This window comes from Brugia malayi (assembly GCF_000002995.4).
Source record: "Brugia malayi strain FR3 genome assembly, contig: Bm_v4_ChrX_scaffold_001, whole genome shotgun sequence".
Classification (NCBI taxonomy): Eukaryota; Metazoa; Nematoda; class Chromadorea; order Rhabditida; family Onchocercidae; genus Brugia; species Brugia malayi.
The window spans coordinates 11,803,287-11,828,114 of record NW_025062479.1 but is presented as its reverse complement, the minus strand read 5'-3'; the positions used below and the strand labels follow the sequence as shown (position 1 = coordinate 11,828,114).

The following is a 24,828-nucleotide window of genomic DNA, read 5'->3' as shown; positions in this document are numbered from 1 at the left end:
GGTTGTAATTACCGCTACAATATAAGCGACAAAATATCGAGACGCTCATACCCATCCTCCTTTTGCTTTTTGGTGACGCGAGCTGTCCTCTGTCCTTCTGTCACGTTTTCCTTACCGATGGATGTCACATTACCACTTGTCATTATTGTTGAGCTGTCTTCAACCGTATACACATATTACAATGAATGTCCTTGCCTCCTCCTCCTTGTCTTCTTTCTCATTTACCTGCTGCCCTTCCCTCTTCTTTCCCTCTTAACCTACCTATCTCTCCCCTCACCCCGTCTATCCTGTCAACATTCATTTAGCCGCATTTCGTTTGGCTAGTGCAACGGATTGTTACTATTACTTTTACTTTCACATATTTCTGTTGGTCTCATCTAGTTAGTTGTTTTTTTGTGATTTTATTTTGAGAAAAAGTTTTCAAAAAAATTTTACCGTTTATGAAAAGCATAACACCATTTACTAACTTCTTTTTCCATTTATCAGAAATTCACATCTCTTTCTTTTTTGAAAAACAAAAAAAAGCAAAACATATTTTAGCGATAATAGTCCGCACATTCATTCAGCGAAATTATTTGACTTTCAACAAAAAAAGATAATAAAAAAAAGTGCCCTATCAAGAAGAGGAGGACGATCACATATGCTGGGAACATTCTTCATTCGTTCTCCATACTTTTGGAAAATTCCATATTTGTCATTGTCATCGATCATTCATTTTTCGTTTTTCATGTTCCACATAAAGTGACCAACTTGGCCAAAACATTATGTAATAAGGAAAAGGCATATCAGTTTGGCTATTGTTGAAGTAGAACCAAATATTGGTTAGAGAATAAGTTAGAGCTTCATTTTTTTTTTAAATATGGTTTTTTTTTTTTTTTTTTTTTTTTTTTTTTTTAATAAATCAAGGTTATTTTGGACATTGGGAAAAGCATTCATTAAAGACGTTAATCGTGGATATTATTTTGACAATTTTAAAAGCAAATTATAGTAATATTGACAACATATTAACCAACAAAAATTATATAATTCGAATTAATAAAGGACCTAACAAAATGACAGTTTAACAAAACATTCACAAAATGCTACCGTACATACTATATATGCATCATTGTTAATTTCAGATCAATTTGCAAAAAAAAAAAAAAAAATCACCATTAAACACTGATTTATTCATTTTTATCAAAATATGACATATCATAACCAGATGAAATATCACCATCTTTCAAGTCTCATTAGTTGCTAAATTTCATTATTTTTCTTTTTTTTTTCTCTCTCCTCTCTTCTTTTCAATCATGGAATCTTTTTTTTTTTTGAATATTTTATTATGCATTATAAGTGTTACGTAGAAATATGCATTATATATATATATATATATATATATATATATATATATATATATGCATCATTGTTAATTTCAAATCAATTTGCAAAAAAAAAATATATATATATATATATAAAAATTTATGCAGAAGTGAAAAATCACTTATGATCGGTATGCCACATTCCCAACAAACAAAAATTCATTGCCGTTAATTCTTCCACAGTATTAGAATTTGAATTTTTCTTTAAGCATTGGGATCTTCCGATCATTAATAATCGGTGTGTAGCTGTCATGATTTATACCGATTACTTATATTTCATTCATTTAAGAGAGAGAGAAAAGTAATTGCATATGCTTTCCAGATGTTACTTATAAAGAAATTTGAAATATCTTAGTTATTTAGTATAATATTTATTCAGTAATGCCGTTATTAGCATGATGTATGTTCAATTTTTTTTTTTTGAAATGTCTTACACAAATAATATACATTTTGATTATGGGGCGATGACATTTTTTGTTTGTTTTCAAAAAACAAGAGAAGAAAAAATAAAGTGATTGTAAAACTTTAAAGTTTTTTTTATTTATTGATTGATTTAAAAGTTTTTTTCTTATTTCTGAATCATGGATTTTTTTGTTTTGTTTTGCTATTTTCTAAAATTGTGTTTTGCTTCTTTTCAATATGTTCGTTATCACTTGTTCCTACCGATGTTCTTTAAATTTTGCTTTTAAAATGCATCTTGAAACACTTTGATCAAACAGTTTGGTACAGAAAGCTAACACGAAAATTCACTGACTACAGTATTAAAAAGAAAACAGTTTAATTAAATGCATTCAATAGAAACTTTCTGATGTTTTTTTTTTTTTTTTTTTTTTTTTTTTGTGTGTGTGTAATAAAAATTAATTGTTGGTTCATTTTACAGCGTGAAATTCTTTTTTTCTTTCGAACAAACGAGTGATAATGAATAAAGGTGGCTTGGAAGAAGCTAATCGAATACTCAATTTAGCGCTTGAAGAGCTCAATTTTATCGTTGATGGTAAATAAATTTCATTATTTGTAATTTTAATTAGATTTTTCAAACTATAAAATCTAATTCTAATAAAAATTTTCTATTCATTCATAATGCAGCATTCATTTGTGACATACCGATGTAAATATACTTGTCATAAATCCAATTTGTCTTTAATTCTTCTAAGCAAAAAATGAAGGTAATGAAATGATTTGCTCAACGAGCTAGTAAGCTTTTTTTCTTTCAAAAATAAATTTTAAAATTTGATACTTCAGCCATAATTTTTCATTACCACAATCACGCATCCTGTACATATCGTAAAAAATAAGTAGTATTGAGATATGTGAAAGTCTCGAGCATTGTACGCAACATACATGAGGAAATTAGATTATCAGTTATAATTGGCTAAAGCCATGATTGATAGACGAATTGAAATTTTTGTATGCCAGAATTTTTGATGAAATCGATTATACACGTTGGCGATATGTACTTGTGTCATCATCGGAACAGATCATTTGCTTTTATGAATGTTCTTTTTTTATCAATGTTTATTTCCTTTTTTTTCTTCCGTTTTAAATAATTCAATTTCTTCTTAATAGTTTTTCTAAGAAAAAAGGAAGAATGAGAACATTTTTTCCTCTCCAAAAAATGCTAATATTCCATTTTCATTTGTCACTATTGCTACTTGAATAATAGATCTTTATCATCTTTTTAGCGTTTTGTAAACCTTTTCTTTTCTTTTTTTGAAATACCAGAGAGAGAGTTGTTGATTGATGTACTTCAGCAACTATACAACATACTGCTATATTTTCTTCCACCTTCTTTTATCTCTCTTCTCGAACCAATGTATAATTTTAATTATTCTAATTTGTGTAATTTGTTAATTAATATCACTTAATTCATTTTACTTAACCATATGTGCCAGTCCGCATCTTTCATTGGAACTCATATTTCATTTTCATTTGTCACTATTGATATCTGAATAATAGGTTTATTATCTTATCTTATAGATCACATCAGAAGAACTGAATAAATGTTAATCTGAATTGATATCACACAATTCTACGCCGTGTCGTATTAAAAAGATTATAAGCTGATTGTTCAATTAAAACTTTTTGCCATTTGTTTCGTTTCAAATTTTTTCTTTTAATTTGATGCTTGTTTAATTTCAATTGTGTGCCTCGTTACTTTTAGACATATTCATCAAATTTGTATGCAAGCAACATTCAATTCTTTTCTGAGAAAAGAATCGAGGGATTTTTAAAATGCATAATTTATCAGATCGATTTTAACATTTTCCAGAATATTTCAAGTATCATCAAGTGGGATATTTTGGTATAAGATCAAACATCTTCAGAGGTAATTGTGTTTGCGGTATTAAAAAAATGAGAGAAATCTCAAGAAGTGAATAATTGCTTCATTCACATCGAAAGAGATACGGTTACGTTGATATCAGTGATTCACGCATTAAAGGATAAAAAGTTCATTCAACTTCCAACGTTTTTTTTTTCTTTTTCATCTTTTCTTTCGAAGGCATTTAACAACTTATCGATTCTTTCCTCTCCACAATTGGTCGGTCCATTATTTCGTTGTTGTGCGTGTGTGTCTGTGCGAGTTAGGTGTATCTGTGTGTGATTCCATTCACTAGTATCGACGTTACCTTTTAACAATTCGGTCTTTTCAAACATACAATTGCTACCGTTCTCGGATCACATTTCATAAACATTTTGAACTTTTTTCATTCTTAAAAAATTTTTGCAACTGCACTAAACAAGTTAGATTAATGGTTGAAGTGGGATAAGATGGTATCACTGACATTTTGCCTTAATGGTATTATAGCTAATCGTTGAACAAAGTTTCAGGTTCAAATAAGGATTTAGGTTTCGAACATTTTCCCTCATTGTTTTCACCAGATGGCTTCAATTCTCTTTCTCTCTCTCTCTCTTTCCTCGAGTTGACTGCCTCATAGTGAATGATAAATTAAACTTACTGATAATATACAGTTTAAATTTATATGATGTTTCATTTGTTGCTAGTTTAAGTTAATGTTTGCCTTCTTTTTTTTTCTTTTATAATTTATTATAATCTCTCCGAATATTCCATTAATTCATCATTTCCAACTCACTGTTCTAAAATTAATTTTTATTCATCTTTTCTACTTTTTTTTCCTTATTCAGAAAAAAGCTTAGCATCATTCGCAAAAAAAAATACTGAGTTTTTCCCGACTAATTGTTCGCTCTCTTAAAGTTATTGCCCGAATGTCCAAATTTTAACTGATTGTGAAAACTATGCCATATTGCATCATCATTATCTCAATAAATTTTCTTTTGTTGATCAAATATTTCATCACAACGTTAGTGCCAGAAACAGTTGGCACTACTAAAGTATAACAGGAGACAGATGTTCTAAGAGAAAAAGTTATAATGGCATTATTAGTTCATATTGATAAATTTAAGAGAAAGTATGACAGCTTGGATACTTAGAAATTCGTTTCAACATCATCCAAGTAATTTTGATTAAATTTTATTATTTCATTTGAGATGTCAAAAATCAATGTTTAATGTTCCATTGTATTTTTTTCTGAAAACTCAAATGTTGGATTTAACTTAGTCAATCAAATTATAGTTATAAAGAAATAAACATGCAAAGGTGTTGTATGAACTTGGCTCAATAAATCTCATAAAACATCATTGCTTGTAACTAAATTTAAAAATAAGCCGTTCGAAAAATCCTTTTCCGTTTGCTTTGAAAGATTTACAGTTTGTAATAAAAACCAGTGATATAACTGTTATCTTTAAGTTCTGTCTGTAATAATTCTCACTTTTTTCCAACCTTATCAAACGACTAATTAGTGATTCAGAAAGCTGCATATCTGTTGGCTAAAATATCATATTTGAATTCAAAAATGAGGAAAATAACCTTACCATTTTATATTCCTTCTCTTGTTACGCTGTTTTCATCAAAAATATCAAGTTTTTTTCTCTGAATTTTTTTTCTGGAATGTTCAAAAGCAATTTTCATTTTTTTCAACTTTTATAAACACTACAGGATGATGTAGACGATTAGCTCTCTCTACTATAAAATAAAATAAACCGTAATTAAATTTAAACAAGTACTTTTAAGCGTTGAAAAATGATATATTTATGAAGCAACGCATTTGATGATCCATTCCTAATTTTGAGTCTCGAATCATGATGGCAATGGGCCATGACTGGATGAAATTAGGAGATGTGGGAGGAATGCCGGGAGAGCTAGGATAGAATTAGATAAAGGAGTTGTGCCAAGTCATAAAATCTTATCCTTAAGTTTCTGACCAGGTCAGTGGTCAAGGACAGACATATAAGCATTCCATACCTTTTTTTCAATTCATATCAAGTTAGCTTCGGTTCTTGAGGTAGATTTTCATAAGATAAGTTTTGATCGATATAAAGCTTTACTTCATGGTTTTATTAGTTGGTCTCAGGTTAATCTCTTTCTTAAAGAATATCAATTAGCTTTAACAAGCCTTGCATATATATAATTAGCTTTTATAGACTATGATTATTTGCATTAATTATTCCCTTCATTATTTCGCATCATTTATTGACTTTCATAAAAGAAAGTAAAAACACTTCTTTAATTGAATTTTTATGTACTTTAAACTATCATAATTTAATCTCATTCCATAATCGTATCTATGACTTGTAATTCTGTCCTTGTAATTCTTTGCTTACAAATCAAATTGTAAAGTGGTTCTAATAGTTCACTCTTATATTCCAGTTGAAAATGCACATTATTGGATATGAAAGAAATTTTCAGGTGCTGAACAGAAAGGTGGCATCGAGATTGCTGAAACGATTTTTGAAACGAAACGACAAATGAATAATAATGACAATAGCGCCCCAGAAAAAGCTAATGTTGCAGTAGGTGATGTGCAGGTTTGTGGTACATTACAGTTATCTTTCTTTTTTCCCTCTTTTTTGTACAAATTTTTTTCATTTCTGTTCACAAAATGTTCATTGACGTTCTGCAAATTGGCGTCAGAGCCTCCGTATAACAATTCATTGAAATTGTTGTTCTCAGATTTTGAAGAGCGGCCATTGCAGAACAACTTTTTCATTTGCATGTAGAAGAAATAGTTTGACTCTACTAAAATATTCCCTTTTTGTCTTCAGAATTTTATGACAATGATACTTTTGTAAAGACAGAGAGATTTTAGTTTTTATGATGTCTTTACTCAAAATTAGAAAGAGATCACTGGAAGTTAATTTTTTTTCCTTACATATATAAATATGCATGCAAATTTATTCTTTATTTTATTAATCTATAAATATGCAAGAAATTTTGAACATGTTAAAAAATAATTTATAGTTTATTTGCGATCAATGTAATACAATAAATTTCTTTTAATTTCTGCAGGCATTAAATTGGAATTCGTCGGTGAATAATTGGATGGATTATGAAAACGATGATCATCGAGATTCAGGTACAAGTAGCAGTGATGGCATGCCTACTTCAGATGCTCCTACCTCATCTACTACCTCAACTAACATCAGTATTTTTGATACCCTTCTGCAGGTAAAACTGAGTTTGTATGTATATTTATTCGGATACAGAAGTTGAAAAATGATTTGGTTGTGTTTTTTTTTTTTTTATTTCATTGTTATAAACAATCAGAACTGCTTAACTCCAATCTTCAAAAGGTTAAGTTGTTTTACAATTTCAAAACAAATGTTTGAAATGAATACAATTTATATAGTTTATATATATATATATATTTGGTTTGTTTTTGTTATTTAATATGAATATTTTTTGTGGCATGACTTTTGTTTATGTGTTGAAGCAGAGAATTATTAATATTGTTAATCATAAAACTATTGGATACTTATTATATTGTATTAGGTTATTGAGCTGGGTTAGGCGGATCTGTTTTATCTATGATTATTCGTTTTGAATTATATAGACCTAGTGGTTATTTGTTTTTTCTTAGTGGTCAAGGATTATAGCTGATTTGTATAATGCTTACGCAAATCTGTTTTGATGATGACAAATAACTGTATGCACTGAAGGGAAGAAAGGACACTTGGTAATCCTGGTAATTCTTATCATAGGTGCATTACTCATTTTTAATTGAAACATGGTTACTTTGTCTTGGATTGAATGGATCACCGTGGTAATTACAAAGCATCATGAGACATCAGTTTGAGCGAATTCAAATAGGTTGAAAATACATCGCCATATTTTTATCGCCGAGGATCATACGTCCTGAACAACTAATACTCAACCATCTGCCGGACGGAACAGAGTGGTTTAGCAGGATGAGTTTATCTTGAATGTCTGTGTTCAGTATGTAGCTAGTGTCATTATTGGCAGAACATTTGTGACGGATGATCTGATTATTTTAATAATAATTAATGCAGTGTACATTATTTCATCTAGCATTATTGAATCCCATTTCAAGTACAATTTTTCAAAGTAGAAATAAAAATGTTTCTTCGTAGTTAGAGGAATTTTTGTACTAATATATCTTAATAGTGAGAGAGTCCTTCAAAAGATGAACCGTTGTTTACAATTCATTAGAAATTTATACTCTTCATGGAGAGAGAAATAAATGTCATGAGGGTTTTACACTTTGATGTTGAATTTGCAAGTTTAGTTGACTGGTCATTAAACCGCATTAGTCATTTGTAGTCTACTACTGTTCCTTACTAGCGGACACTACAATTTTTATATCTTTATTTGAACCCTTATTTATGATTTTATGCTAGCTGAATTAATCAAAGATGAATTTGTCAATATATACGCGTAATCGGATATTATTCTATTACTCACTTCTACATTATTACACATATGCAACAAATCATTTTATATTTAAGTGTTTAAATCAGCTGCTATTTGTACTTCAGTCAATATAGTAGCATAAGATGAACATAAAAATACATACTGCTTATATCTGATGCACAACACATTCTTAATATACAAACAACAAATAGGTGGGTAAAAAAAGAAAGAAATATAATTAGCTGAAAAATAGTTGAGATGATTCATCACAATTACTGAAATTGATTTTCGTGAATTTTATTGTATCATCATTGGAGCACAGGCATTTATCCGAAGTGTCAGTTTTTGAATGTCACACATTTAAATTAACATTACTCCGATATCAAGTAATGTCAATTAAACAGTTTGCTTTTTCCCACTTTTGATACTGTCTTTCTTTACAATTTGCTGTTCGGACTGGGTTAAAACACAATGATTTTGAGGGATGCAATAATACTTACATTTCTGAAAATTTTCCTCTGGAAAATTTTATATGAATAAGATTTAATGAACTAATCAACGGGTAACAGATAAATGAAAGAAAATATCATTGATATTAACATCGATTCAGTGACAATTGCTGTGTAATGGTTATTGGATGAAAAGCACATAAAGGAGAAACAAAAGTTTTATTTTATTAATACAGTCACTGCTAGGTCATAAAACTGAAATGCAGCCAATTTCTGATAGGATTAAAATATATTAAATGCTGTTTCATTTGTTCTGTTCGTGTTTTATGAAAAGAATTTTCTGTTTAAGAGAAATTTCCGGTCAGTAGAAATATTCTCTTTGAAACAACTTAAAAAACAAAAAATTGCAACAAAACAGATTATATATGTGCTTTGTTAATAATAGAGTAATGTATAAATATTTAGTAGTTTTCGATTACATATTTATAATGCATGTACGGTATATCTGTTTCAACTCATTTTGCATATAAAAATTTTTCAAGGCAATTGATCGAAACGAGATATCAAGTAGACCTGATCTAGAAACTCGATTGAAAATTATGAATTGGTTATGTGCTACGGAGGAAATTAGCAAAATGGTATGTTTTTATTTGAATTTTTACAATTCTGGAAATTGCAATGAATCCCTAATATGACTGTTTTAAAAAAAATGATTAACAAATTGTTTAAATGACATATTTAATGTTGCCTCGATAATTTTACATTGAATAAAAAAAGGAGAAAAAAATAATAATAAAAAAAAAAAGAGTTTAGTGTCTTTTTCACTTCTCTTAATCTTCGTTGCTCTTATTTTTTTACTTCTTATTTTTCACTCTGATATTTCTAGTGTTGGTGAATTATTTCATTATGCTTAATTTAAACATATAGGTTTTGAAATTTCATCATTTTCATGCTTAAAAATCAGAAGTAGTAAATATGTGTTTAATGTGTTAGTAATCAAATATGCTTAAATCTATTTTAACTCAAAAAAAGAAAGAAAAAAAGAATGGTGCTTATAATAAAATGTAAGTTATGCCTTTTGTTACGATGGCGATGATGAGAATTGCAACTGCTAGCCATTAATTCGAAAATACCATAACGTATTGTTGTAAAATTGAATCATTGATAGCCAAATGATTTATATCATCTTTATCGGTCTATCAGTCTTTTTTTGGGAAATCATGGAAGACAGTGTGTGAACTGAATAGCTGGCCCTGATTTTGGTGCGATATGCTCGCTCATTAATGATTGTAAGATAAGCTTCAATTTAAATTTCGAATCTTGATTTCAATCATAGTTTATTGAAAACAAATAACTACCTTGTGCTCTATAGGTATATATTATGTTTATTAGGTAGACTCTTTCCTCATTCAAGAATGTATAATTAAATATAGAATTATTCGATACTGTACGAAAGAATAAAAAACATTCAAAATAATAATTGATAATAACCACTACCATCTTTTCTTTCTCATGTGAACGAGAAATATAATTATTAATTACGGTGGGTAACGAGAATATCAGTTTGTAAAAATTGACAATTTTACGGAATCTTTTTATTTTTTTCATGACCTCAAATTTTATATGAGTAGGAAAAAAAATGGAATATTGGAAGGAAAGCAATATTCTATGGGGAAATGGTACCATCAGCATTTTGCAACAAATAAAAGAGCAAAAAGTGATACTATTATCGGGTTTTCTATTTTCGGATTTTATTCCTCGATAATTCGTCCAAATTTCATTCTGTATATGTATGCCATCAATCATTAGTTAATGTAAATTTTAGAGGATAATGTCATTGTGCATTATAGATAATAATTTAATTATCATTATCTTTGCGTATCAAAAACTAAATTATTAAATTCAATATCTCAGGTATGGGTAGTAATTTCCATTTTAAAATCTATGATTTGCATTGATTAAATCTATATGCTGTATCATTTCCATATAAATAAAAGATTTAAAATTGAAATTGAAAAAAGTGTTGGATTAAAACATATTTCCATCTCATACTAGCAATAATTCATCATTTTGTCCATTATTGTATTACCATTTACTAATACAATTATTATAAAACTTTTGGATATGTAGCATTTATCATATGAATGGTAGATTGTCGGTGAGGAATGCTATTTAAAAAATTTCTCGAAAGCTTAAATTGTAAAGTTAAGGAATGTTCATTTGTGGAACAGTTGCTGTTGTGGAATGTATATATATATATATATATATATATATGTGTTTGTATGCATGTATGTATGTCTTATTAGCAAATCTTTCTTGCTTACATCATATTTCTCATCCTGAATCAATGTTAATTATTTGCGGATGAAAAGAATGTAACGCCAACTTAGCATTTCAAATTCAGATCTAAAATTCCAACTACTAATTGTTTAGCAAAAAATTTAGCAAAAAAGTACATTAAATAATTTAAAGTTAAAAACTATAAAATACAATAATATTTTAGCATACCTTCTCATTTAATTCCCTTCTGTTTGAGAAAGAATAATTTATTGTTATTAATGATATTAACATGAATTATTTAACTTTATAAGTTTGTTGGAAGGTTATCTTATTATCGGTTTTGTTAGGGTGATGTTAACATCTAATATTATCAGGTGCTATTAGCAATTAATGTAATACCTTAGTGGAAATTAATTAGCTTGAAACCTTACATTTCCAATTTTGAAATACTTTTTGTTTTCCAAAAAAAAATTGAAATTATCTGATAACCATTAATAACATCGAGTGACAGAGTAATAATATTACTGCAACAATTCGAAGTGTTGCACTGATAAATATTTTATATCATTAGCTGTCTATTATGTTTTTTTATCATTGTAATGAACAAATTCATCATCGTAACTAATCAACTAAGTTATCAAAAAACATTTAAGACTTTCTAATTATCAAATTTAGCATCAGTTAATCTTTGATTTCCATACATTACGAAGTATATTATTCAATCAGGAAATTATCATCTCCTTTTTCATCTTCCATCTTTTTTTTTTTTTTTTCATTTTGAAAGTTAATTTAGAGCTTACCAATGGCATTGGGATTGATGATGATGATAATAGGATAAAGCATCAATTTCAGCAAAATTCTTCGGTGCATTTCTTGCTATGATAATAATCTGTTTGGTGTTCACTATTCAAAATTTTAGGCAAGAGAATAAGAGTAAATTCTCCATACATTTGCAAGGTATAAAGAGGAGGAAGCACTGATAACAGTTGTGTATTTGTTCCAAAATCTTGAAGCATATGTGTAATGGTTTCTCCTACACTTTTCTACCGTTGGCAATTAAAGTGGTTGCAGTGGCAGCCACAGTAGCAGCAGAAGCAGCTTAAGCTTCTACTTTGAACCGATTTAAGTTTATAACGGATCATTTGAACGGTTAATCCTGCCTAGAATAAACATTCCGATCAGTATATTATTATTTTGTAGTTCATCCTGGATGCTGTAATCATTTCAAATATATCCTGCAAACCTAGCAAGTTCAATATTTATGCTGCTGCACCAGAAGTTTAGACATGTTATTATCACCTGTACTAGCTATAATTTATTTTCATATCAGTTCATTCATCCTGACGATCTGTGATAACGTACTTTCTAGTAGTTTGTTTCTAAAACAACTGACGCTTTGGATATTTCCTGGAATAGTATGGCCGAAATTGGAAGTCATCGATATGTAGAAGATGGTTTTGGCATCCGATCACTGGCTTCATTACGAAGTAGTACAGGAAGCGCTGTTTTCAAAGATCATCGATCATCAATAAGGTTTTTACAATAGAACTTCCTTTCCCATTTTTAGATTTCCATATTGGCAGTGGGATGTTGAGGTGTTTTTCAAATTGGCTTGTGTGAGAAGTGATAAGGAGATAAACTTATGACGGTGTGTGTGTGTACTTCGTCTTGATGATTGATATGAAAATGTAATGAGCATTACCGGTTGCAGATTTATGCTTTGCATAAATTAGTGTATAAATAGAATATGACCTATGTATGACTATCTCATTTTGTTTGATATATTTTCAATTTAGAAAGGATGGGTTCGAAATTTTACTTCAGATATAACTCGAATCATTTAATTTATTTTGTTGTTAATAACAAAAGTGTGTTAAATTTATTGTTCATTCAGTCACATTTTTGAGTTAGTTGAAACTTTTAAAAATTCACAAACTAATTATTTGTGAATTTTTAAATTTTTGAATTTTGAAATGATTTCATACAAAAAAAAATCACCTAAAAACTAAACCAATTATGGTTACAATAGTTTGTAAAAAAGACAGTTTATTCCAAATTTCTGAAATGGAAACATTAACAAACAAACTGTAAAGTAATGATACAGTTTTTTTTCTATCAAAAGACAAAACAAATTTCACATAAAATATTTCATGAAATTTTTTGAAAAACGGGAATAGAAGGCCAATAAAATCTGATTCCATAGCGTAAAATTGATAAATATATGATTATGTGAAAATTGATAAATATGATGTTATGTGATGTTGGTATTAATTCAAGAGCTTGTGTAATGGTTCTTTTAAGAGGTTCTCACTTCTGATAATAATGTTGTTGGAGCTTTCAAGAAGCAAATCTAAGAAAATAATAAATTTTTTTTACGTTTAAATGTTAGTATATATATATATATATGAAAAACTCATGCATAATATATATAAACAACATTTCAAAGAACGACAAGAATGCTAAAAAGCGTTGGAATGAAAAACAATATGCAATCAAACGGTAGGCGTAATTTATAACTAAATCAAAAAATGTCTATGAAACAAAACGAATGAGCAACCAATGCTAAGGAGCTGATAATAGTGAAGGAATGGACCTTAAAGTGGTATTAGCTTGGCTTCAAAAAAAAGAAGAAAAGAAAGATTAAAAACGGCACCCCAAAAAGTGGAAGCATTTTTTTTCTAATTTGTGCTTCAGCATGCTTTTGACATTCATTTGCATTCTAGCAAATGAGCTTATCGATATGAGTATTTCCTTCTGATTGCTGATGTTTCCTTCATCCATTTTCTTTGCATTTAGCGGAGTTTCCTGGTTTTATATATTGCTATAATTGTTTAACATTACATGCACACATATCCAAATCATTTTAATGAAGTTAAACTTTTTTTTTTTTTGCTTTGTTTTGGAGAGAAGAGAAGAGGATAAGAAGGACAAAGATATCAGCTGGGCTTCCTTTTAACGTGCTGACATCAATGAGCTTTGGTGAATGTGCTGTGAATTTGGACTACCAGTACCAATATATTCCTAACTGTTATTTTAGTCTTGGCTGAATCTTGTGTTAATTAGCAATAGTTATTTTTCTTGCTATTCTTGTTCTCTCCCACTTTCCATATAATCGGCTGTATTAAGATAATATTACATCAGTAGTTATTATATTAAGTTTCATTTGCTGAATAAATTAAAACGTTCATATCCATCCGAGTGGTATATAGATACATATATTTAGTTATATATATCATATAAATATATTGGTTGTGCAGATCTATTTTTCTGTCAACTATGCCTCCCCCTATTCTTCTCTATTTATTCCCTAAAATGTCTTTTGTTTATTGCATTCATTGATGGGCCCAAGATTGGACCCTTGAAAGGCCTCTTTCTCAGTTAATCAATCAGTTGCTTTCACAATAGTTAAACATCTGCTAAGGTATTCTTACTAAAACAAGTGATAAACATTTAAACTAAAGTTCCACTAGAGTAAAGCGACCAAAAGCAACTGTTAAGATGACCCTGATTCAACACGGTTTAAGATGCTACATGGAAACATATCAACTTCACTATTATCTGGCATCTATGTATGTGAAAGTATATAAGAATACGTGAACAGATAAGTGTGAGTGTGAATGTGTTGAAAAGTGTTTGTTGCAAGATTTTGTGGTTACTGAATTGTGAGTGGCATTAATATTGTAAGCCATTGCATTTGTGTTGAAGGAGTACAGCGTCGTCATCTACGGCAACATCACGTCCGTTATTTCCATACGTGACACACTATAGCGATTCGGGCTTCTCCAGTACGCTAAGCAGTGGTTCCAGTTGCTCATTCCTCCCTCCACCACCACCTTATCGTGGATTTCGTGGTTCTACCAAACAACAACACCGAATTCATCGTAGTTTGAGCGACTCCAAATACGGCTCAACAACTGAATGCTATCTCATGAGACTTCCAACCGGTCTATATGCTGGCAGTGTCAATTTACAGGAATTATATCGTGCCCCACGTGCTGGTAGTTGGACATCCAGAGTAAGTTCAATTTTCCATCTTCCATCTGTTATATCATCAACAACAATCGTCTATCAATTGAAAATGATATATGCAGTATTTGCTAATTTATTACTTGCCTTCAATCACATTTGTTTATTACACTTCAGTATGTTGCGAGTATCATTGCTGTTAGTCCATTATGGAAAGTGTGATATAAAAAGTTACTATTTAATCTTATTTATTAAGGGATAATTTCGAGAAATAACTTCACATTTATTTCCTATGAATTAAATAAGAAATGTTTAAAACAAAGTTAAAAATGTTTTCTATAGCTTAAATTAAAAGATACATTCTTTAGATTGTTTTGATTCGATCTATTATAAAATTCTGGAATTTCAATTAAAGGCGAAGTTCCACCGTTAAGCTTCCTTCCTAGGATGAAAGCAGCCTGGGTGCTAATGAGTATTGATATTTTCTCGCGGATGGTTTTGCGCTTGCTTTTAGGAAATGATCCTGGGAGTATGAAAGCAAAACTATTTGGTTAACTATTTCTTCACTGCTTAACATTATTTCATTTGCCAAATTTTTTTTCATAAGTCTGAATTGTAGCTTCCGTATTTTTTTCTTTTTTTTTTCCTTTTATAATTTCTATTTTTGGAATAAAATGCTGAACTTATTTTAAATGTAATTATCTCTGAAACTTAATACAACTTCAAGAAATATTTGCAATTATTGTCTGAAATTTTTTAATTTATTGAATTTGTACGATATTTTCACTATCTGAGAAAAAAAAAACGGAAAAAAAAGAGAGCATAGCGCAATTGCTAAAACTTTTTCACCACTTTTCTTTGAGTGTAACTTGAATAATTTTATATGAACTATAGGAAGTACACATGATGCGGCTAATAACTCAGACTGTTTTTATTGAAACTTTAAATTAGGTGATGTTTCATCGTGATTTCGGCATTTTTTTTTTTTTTAATGAATATTCTCTAGAACATTTTGTAAGAAAAATGCAACATAAGCCTTACTGTGACTAATTCAACGTTGTGTGCTTTTCATTGATCAAATAATACTTGGAAAAATAATCATAAATGACCGTAATTATGTCTCTTTATTATTATTCTGAAGAAATACCAATTACTGTTCTCGACCGAAACACCTTAACTAGTACTATTTGTTATGTCAGTTTTGAAACCGCAAATCCTTGGGGAACAATTATTCCAAATGGATGTCATTTAAAGCGGAAAGAGGTATGCGATATACAGAGGGATGGAAGTTGAGGGATGTGAGGCATAACTCATTACGGCCGTAATCTGAAGCGAATCATCTTTTTTTTTCTTTCTTATTGAAATTGCATTTTTGTTGAAAAAAAAAGAAGAGGAAAAACCTCATCCTAGTTGTATTATCTTTCACTGAAATTATTATGCCTTTTTCTTTGCTGGATTAAATTTGAAAATTTTGTTTGCTGTACTCACTAATGAGTTACCATGGAACAAAAAAAAGGGATTATTTAATTATTCTAATTAAGGTTTTCACTTAGAATTAACTGCTTATTTAAATTTTAATTTAGGTGCAGTTGATGGAAATGAGATCAGTATCGGAAGTTTTTAGCAAATTTTTAAATCTAAATTTTGGTCGTTTTTGAAACAAATAAGGTTTTAGCAAACACGGCAATGAATGTATATGTAATAAGATGGTGTTGGGAGCGAATGAAGAAGAAATAGGCGTAACATCTTTTGTGGCCACTGAATTTAGAGCCTGGGAATGAAGCAGTAAAAAAAAATAGATTAGTGTGTCATCATGAAGAATTTGTTACATTTCCGTGATGTTTATAAGCAGTTCCTTTGGATTAGAACATTAGTTCAATTTTATAAATTTCCAATTTGAAGTGAAATTTTTTGCTTTGGTTATGCACCAGGTTCTAGATTTGATTCCTTTTGCAGAGCCCGTCACCATCTATGTCAACAGCATCTTGTCCAGAATATCCAGAATTGCAAGAGAAATTGCATCGACTGGCAATGGCTCGTGATAGTTTGTCATTGCAGGTAATTGCATCATTGTTGAGAAGACTGTGATATTTGGGATTGTTAAATCTGTTCTAAAATTGTTATAACACTGTGGAGGTTCATACTAATTTCAATTAATTTAATGATTCTGTTACTTGCTAGCAATAAATATCAGTTAAGTGTCCTATTGATAATTTTGCTCTTCTGAAATCATTTCAAACATTGACTGATTTATGACATATTAGGTTGCAGATTTAATTTTACCACAAATGTATAGCTTAAAAGGGATTTTTTTCTCAACAAATGTTCTGAACAATTCTAAAAAATTATTATAGATTATTTTATCATTAACTTTTTTAATATCACCAAGTTCATTTTGCTTTTCAATACGACTTCCAAGTAAGCTATCCATCCTATGGATAGTTTTAGGTAACAATATTAACAGAACAAGTCGGTGCTCAGAAGGAAAAGATACGTGACCTGGAAAATCTTTTGGCAACTAAAGCGAACAATTTGGATTCAACCGAAGAATTGCTACAAGAGGTCACTCTTGTCTATATATACCATTTATTTTGCAGTCACTTTCATTTATTTAGCTGATTCCTTCATAACAAGGTTTTTTTTTTTTTCAACTCTAAATTAACTATTTCAAAGCTTGAACTCTGAATTATTCCGAGTATTTATGATTATAGCGTGTTGATAGCAACGGTGATTTGGAGTCGAGAAAATTGGATCTCTTAGCGGAAGTCTCGAATTTAAAACTCAAATATGCTACCTTGGAAAAGGAGAAAATGGAAACAGAGCGAAAACTTCAACTTTCTCAGGTTTGTTTAAGTTGAAATTTTTGATCAGCTTTTCTTTGGTAACGTTTTGAGCATTACATGTCATAGCACTTTTTTGAAGTGTGATATGGTTTTTTTTTGGCGTTTGTCTAAAATTATCAAGGATGATTGATTATTTCTCTCTTGTCTAAATTGTTATTAGTATTAGTTATGCACAAGCTATTATTTAATGCAAAAATGGGATTTTCAGATGAGTTTTTGCTCTTGTTATCCATAATTTATATTTTTGTTTTTAATTTAGCAGTAATGTATTATAGTTTACAAAAATGGAAAAACTGAAAATGGGAATGGAATTTTAGGCTGAGATTGAACATTTAAATCAAACAATGCAAGGTTTTATTATGCAACATGCTCTCCCTCCACAGATTTACAAGACTCAGATTCATTCCCAATTGCCATATCAGCAAGTGCTTGGTGGTAATGTCGGTGCGGAAACTGATCAAGGTTAGAAATGCTCGTAATTAGCTCATTTTATCGGCCCAGTAAGTAGAACACAGAATTTGCCTGATTCTTTTAATATATAAAACCGTAATCTTCCAGTAAATTCCCATTGAGGATCTAATTTCCGATAGAGAAAAATTATTTTAGCAAAGCAATTTGCAGTGAAAAAAAAAGTTGAATGAGTGAATTTCCTGAGATTTCATATAAATAGATTATTTATTTTTCTAATACTACTTTCTTTAGCAACTGAAATGGTACATTTACGAATGGCCGTACAACGACTTATTATGGATAATGAACAAAAAGTTAGATAGTTTTAATTATTTAATTGACTTATAATCTTCTGAAAGTTGAAATTGATTTGCATGCATCTGATGGTATAGTTCAAACAAGTTTTGAATGATTGAAGTTGACATAATGTAGATTTCGAACTAATAGAAAAAAAGAAAAAAAAAATGATGTTCTCTCACTTGTTTAAATTATTTTTGACTACTTAATTTCACCTCAAATTGATCACTGTTTTTTTTTTTTCTTTTTTTCTTTCTTTTTTCTTTTTTTTTTTTTTATAGAATATCCAAATTAGTTCGTTGAGAAATGCCTTAGATGAGCATTGTCGTAACGGACGTGATGGTGATGTTTGTGCAGTACCTGCGATCTCTTTGCCACGTTGTTACATTCAAAATAATTTCGAAACTCCTCAACCGTTCGATATCAATGCTCAGCTTAGACGATTACTGCTTGTAAATTATCATTATCAAAAAAAAAAAATGCATTTTTTTAAAATTCATCTTTAAATTTGCAAGAATTTCAACAATTTTTATCTATACTTACATCAGGCATTCCACAGACATATCATATTATATATTACCACGTAGCACAATTATCACTGACGTACCAAAATCTTTTGATTTTTTCAGGATGACGCGAACGAACATATTGCTCATTCTTCATCTTTCCCAACCAGTCTTTGTAATGCCCAGCAGCGAAGCGCTATCGCCTCAAGAGCACCTTCAGCAGTACAGGTTTAGAAATTATTGTTTATTTTTTAAATTATAAGATGAAAGCGAAAAGTTTAAAAAATTTGAACTATAACTATTTGAAATGAATTACTGAGCTTCAGCAATCATATGCTCCATAAATACTTCTTTCTTCTAACCTTTCAAAAGAAAATAGTTTGCAAAAAAATCACTTTACTAATTGATTCATAAAATTTTTGACGCAGCAAAATTTCAGAGTTTAAGAAAATGAACTATGCTTTATTTTAGTCATCATCATCCTATACCTCATCATTATCAGCAGCATCACCGCAACATAGTTGGTCGAATTCGGGTACTCCAAGATTACAAACTAATTACGATCCTAGTATCACTCTACCACCTCTTTCATCCAGAGCAATTAGTCGTACTGCTCCCAGGTATCATTTAAGATGCCTGAAATGTGAACATTGTTGAAGTTACCTACTGAAATCAGAAAATCAAATTTTTGATGTGTTTTAGCTATCATTCACCATCATCTCCGGCTGCTCGACAATTGGCTGCTGAACTAGATGAATTGCGCCGTATCGGAAATGAAATGCAACATAAGCACGATACATTTCAGAATCCAAGTTTTTCCAGGTCGTTCGCGCGTAAGGTAGGGGGAAATAGTGTATAAGTGATGTTTGAGAATTACATTTCTTTCATATTTTGTTAAATTTTCAATAGTTTGATATGACTTGATATGTATTTTCGTTATTTGCAGGCTGCTTCAACTTTAACACTACCACGTAAAAAGCTTTCTGCAACATCTTCGGGAGGTATATCAGGTAAATTTTGTTGCCAATTTAAGAATAAGTCCTTTCAACTGTACTGCATTTTATTGATTCTTCTCAAAAAAAAAAAAAAAAAAAAAAAAGCAGGTTTTTAAAGAATAAATGTATTTCCAATATTTCAGCTCTTGTTTTAAACATCTATATTGATTGAAATTTCCACATAATTCAAATTTTCTTTTCTTAAAGCCGAAAGTGATGATGAAATAATGCGAGGAGTACAAACCAGATCTTCCATTGAAATTGGAAAATTTAAACGTGGAAAAACAAGGTATATTTAGAAGTTCATGATTAATTTATCATGTGTCATTCATTCCGTTGAGGAGTCAAGAAATACCACGTTTTCATGATATCCCTCTGGAATAGTTCCTTTAATCTCAATTGATACTTTGAAGAAATGCAATGTTGCTTTAAATATGAAATATTGAGGGAAGCAGAGAGAAATGATAAGGCAAGGATATGTAAAACAAAAACCATTTAAAAATCCCTAGCAGAATTCAATTATTACTGTTTCAGTAAGGCGCATCATATTTCACGCTAATTCCAGATCTTCATTAAAGAATTTATTTGGCAAACTCACAAGAAGTGCTTCGCAAGAAATTAAATCTGTTGATTTTCAACATACGGGTGGCTTGAGGTTTCTTTTCTTTTTATAAGTTTTGATTGAAAAAGAATTGCATAGCAGGAGGAAGTTAAGATATGTGGAAAATATGCATTCAAATTTATCTCTCGAAAGAGTTTTGGAATTGTTCATTTGCTTTGATATGATTTGATGTAGATCAGGAAGTTAATGTATTAGTAGTGTATTAGTGACATAAAGGAAATCTTAAGAAAAGAATTTATCAAAAAAAAAAAAATGGTATAATATGATCTTATGAAGGGAAATTGAGTAGTAGTGTGGTATCCTGATAACTGCAATTGGTAACGTAACTGGTAACGAATTACGACAAATTTTTAATTTTTCATAATTTGCTAGGAAAATTGTTAAGAAGTTTAAACGGTTCACTGGAAATTCGAATATATATCGTACCTTTCAGACCGGCACATTCATCACGGATACCTATTTACGGACCAATATCCGGCGCTATAGCACTTCGACCACCGTTACAACAGTTTGTTGATTGGAGCAAAGAGCAGATTTGTGAATGGATGGCGGAAATTGGTTTCAGCGTTTATGTACCCGAAGTTGAGCGTTTTATACGTAGTGGTCGACATTTGTTGAATATGACAAATCAAGAATACGAAAAGGTTTTGATCAGTAATTCAAAATACAAAGTTATTAGAATCTACATGACATTGCTATCATTTAGTATAAGAGAGAATTTTATATGTTTAGTAAAGCGTAAACAAACGAAATACTTGAACGTGCATTACGATAAGATTTTCAGGAATTACTTATGAGGAACCCGTTACATCGAAAGCGTTTCCGTTGCATATTGACTAGTATAAGTCGTGGTATTAAAGATTCTGCGGATCGTATGGATTTGCATCAAGTTGGTGAAATTTATGAATTTCCACTTTTATTGGTTGATGACATATTATTAGTGTTGGAACGGTTTGTCTTGAAATTAATTTAATCTACTTCATTTTATATTTAAAGGTTCTGTTGTGGTTAGACGACATCGGACTACCACAGTATCGTGAAAGTATGGCTGAAAATATGATTGACGGCCAAATGTTAACACTATTAACTGCGCAAGACTTGATCGAAGTAGGCTTAAAAATTTTTAAATTCAAAAAATAAGATGAAAAATTTAACTGAATCGTATCTTATCACGTGAAATTATTGCAGATGAAAATCACTTCTGCTCTTCATCATGCGACAATCGCTCGTGGCGTACAATTCCTACGATCGGTTGATTTTTATCCAAATCGTTTGGAAAAGAGGTTTAATCCAGTGAGTAATCATCTTGCATTATTGTATTATTCGAATAGATAGCATATGTCTTTCAGCTTCAGTAAGTAGTATGAAATTCATTTTGGATGCTTTTTTAGGATTTAATCCACAAAGGAGCATGTCCAGGTGAAGTAGAACGATGGTCACATCATTGTACATGTGAATGGCTAAAGGCAATTGATTTAGCTGAATTTACACCTAATCTTTTATGTGCCGGAATTCATGGTGCACTGATGGTATGTTTTATGCAAATTCAGTGATAAAAATTGAATGATAATTAATGTTAATGGTTGGCATTTGCCCTTTACCTGAGATAGTATAAGCAATTTGTTTCGTATTTTCACAGCATTTTTGTTAATTTAATGAATATTAAGGGTGATGTTTTGCTTCCAGATTTTATAAAATTTGACTGTTGTTTTCGAAAATACAACTTTTCTCTTTTCCTATAGGTGCATGAGCCAACTTTCACTGCAGAAACATTAGCTGAAGTATTGCAAATGCCTGCTCACAAAACGCTTCTTCGACGTCATCTTGCAACTCATTTCAATCAGTTATTAGGTCAAGAGGTAATTAGTCATAAGAGAGCTGTGCTTGCACAACCACTTGTCGTCCAAATGTCTCCCTTATTGAAAATTAAGGCAAGTTACAACACTCGATTAAAATTTCGATACCAAAAATTAAGTTACCATTACAAAATCATAAGTTTAACTACGAATTGGTTTTTATGACATATTTAATTAAATGATTATTCTCATTAGGACAAGTAGAATTTTTCAGAGTTATTTATTATCTTTTTTAGATATGCTTTTTAGATATGATGTAAACGAAACCCAATCTTCTTGTTAATTTCTGTTCTATGTTACTAAAAGAAACTTTGAATTAGTCTATCTCACGAGAATTCCCTTTTTTCTGCATCAAAAAATGTTTTCACATTATTTTTCAAATTTGAATTGATTGCAAGAAAAATTTCTCATTTATAAAAAGTTTTAAAAAAGTAAATCTAATTTTTATTTTAGCTCCTGAAGAAAGGTTTCCTTTTGTCACGTAAGAAAGGAAAAAATGAAGTGTATGTTGAGCCAGACGAACCAGTCTGTCCACCTTCTGATTCAAAATCCATCTATAAAAAACAAGTTTGCTATTTTTTTTTTCTGTCCATTTTTAAAATCCATTTTAAAATATTAAAAAAAAGTTTCTACAGGAATTATTCCTCCAAATTCCTGTTCATGGAATAATTATGTATCTTGAAAAGTAATTAGAGGAATTTAGCAAAGAAAACATGAAAGTATAAGGGAACTGAAAGAAGAAAAGTTAACACTTTAGTTATGTACAAATTAGATTGAACTGTGATTTGATAAAGAAACGGAAATACTTGCTAGAAAGTATGGGGACCTAATATAATAGATTATCTTATTCAAATATATAAAAAATTTACAGCTTTGGGAATGATTATGTCTGCTGTTATCATACCATATTTTTAGATTACGGAAAGTATTCTGGATTCGCTTGAATCATCGAACGTATAATATTCTGTTTGGTTACTTGAAGCTTGCTTTTCTTTTTGATTGTGCTCAATTCAACTGATGCATCTTGGATTGGTATATTTATATAAATTTTATGATTTCTTTTAAATGCTTGTTTTAATATTCATTTCATACTTTCCATCCGAAAAAAGTAATCCCACGTAGAATTTTTGAAATCATCATATCCTAGCAAAATTTCCTCCATTTCATTCTTCTCTTCTGAATTCTCAGACAGCGCAGATTACTTTTTGAGTTTTAAATTATTGCAAGTAAAGAGGAGGTAAGTTTGTCGCAGGGATGTATGACTTATTTACCTGACTATTTGCTTGTTTACCTACCCAGATGCCATTTAATTAAATGTTCAGTTTCTCTTTTTATAGCAGAATTTGTATGCTGGCTCTGTTTGCTTCTTCTGATCTGCATTAATATTTTGATACTATTGTGCGTCGTTTAACTGAAATTAACTAATTGTTTTCAACAATATTGTTATATTCTATTGAATTTTTAGGTATTAATGAATTAATTTTAGAGGAATCGCAATTTTGGTTTCAGCGTTTAATTTGAATTAAAATTCGATTGTCCTTATTTATTCCAATATGATTAGCTTCAGGCTCCTCTAGGGAAATATTTTCTAAATTAATTTTTTTGCATAATTAGCAAGTTTGTAATAATTATTCCATATGTTCATCAGTTGTTCGTTGGTAAGGAATAAATTTCCAGGCAAAGAAAAGCATTGAAATCTAACTAAAAAAATTGGTTGATAATAGTTGTTGATTACCTTAATAATACAATTTATCTTTATGTTTAAACAAGTATTTTTTCGTAAATTTCTCTTTAATATTAAAGCATTAAAATATTTTTTTGAATTCTACTTTCTTTTTGCTTTGCTTTGATAACTATCTGATTTAAAAAAAATTATATTTTGTTTGTATATTTGATATTTTGCATATGTTTTGTCCATAAAAAGTACACAGCTGTATTGATTTTTTATTACATCACTTACATACGTTTACCTTTGATCTGTTCAAGTCTGGCGCTACAAGTCCAAATTTTGTGAAGCTCTAGCGTAATTTAAAACGGAAATTTATTTCCCATCAAAATGCTCATAGTCAGTGTTAAATTTCAAACGCGTTTGTGCTTGCCAGTATAATGTAAACTATGTTTAGTCAAATCTGATTCAACCACAGGGTTGGATATATGCATACTATTCTTAATCAAATTTCTACTGATTATAAAACCATGCAGGTGTCAAAATGAACTTAAAAATTTTTGAAGAACATATTTCATTATTGTTACAGCAAGTAATTAAGGTAAGCATGCCATACAGATATCTTACTAATAGTGGTGATATCTTAAATGCGGCATAATCAATCTGTACAAGGGTCATCAGAAGGATTCCCCGTCTCCTGTTTTCCTCTCCTGCAATTTTTCACTTCGTAAAATGCTACTGTCTCATCTACAATCTCATTTCGAATTGTTTAATTTCTCTCCCGGCAAGTTTCTTTGCTTAATGAATTTA

The 24,828-nt window shown here is 29.9% G+C and overlaps 1 protein-coding gene across 1 annotated transcript; it reads left to right on the top strand.

Moving 5' to 3' along the window:
- Positions 1 to 2,279: 2,279 nt before the first annotated feature.
- Bma-hlb-1 (Uncharacterized protein) lies at positions 2,280 to 23,312 on the top strand (the record flags this gene model as incomplete). The annotated part of the gene is made up of 24 exons (XM_043074534.1): positions 2,280 to 2,355; positions 6,127 to 6,245; positions 6,727 to 6,885; positions 9,080 to 9,175; positions 16,740 to 16,841; positions 17,232 to 17,345; positions 17,495 to 17,626; positions 17,944 to 18,088; positions 18,329 to 18,390; positions 18,655 to 18,825; positions 19,003 to 19,107; positions 19,351 to 19,499; positions 19,582 to 19,717; positions 19,826 to 19,889; positions 20,082 to 20,163; positions 20,440 to 20,529; positions 20,930 to 21,140; positions 21,281 to 21,385; positions 21,493 to 21,603; positions 21,685 to 21,789; positions 21,888 to 22,025; positions 22,239 to 22,427; positions 22,806 to 22,919; positions 23,268 to 23,312. 24 exons carry the CDS (start codon positions 2,280 to 2,282, stop codon positions 23,310 to 23,312), a joined length of 2,820 nt encoding a protein of 939 aa, XP_042930468.1.
- Positions 23,313 to 24,828: the final 1,516 nt, after the last annotated feature.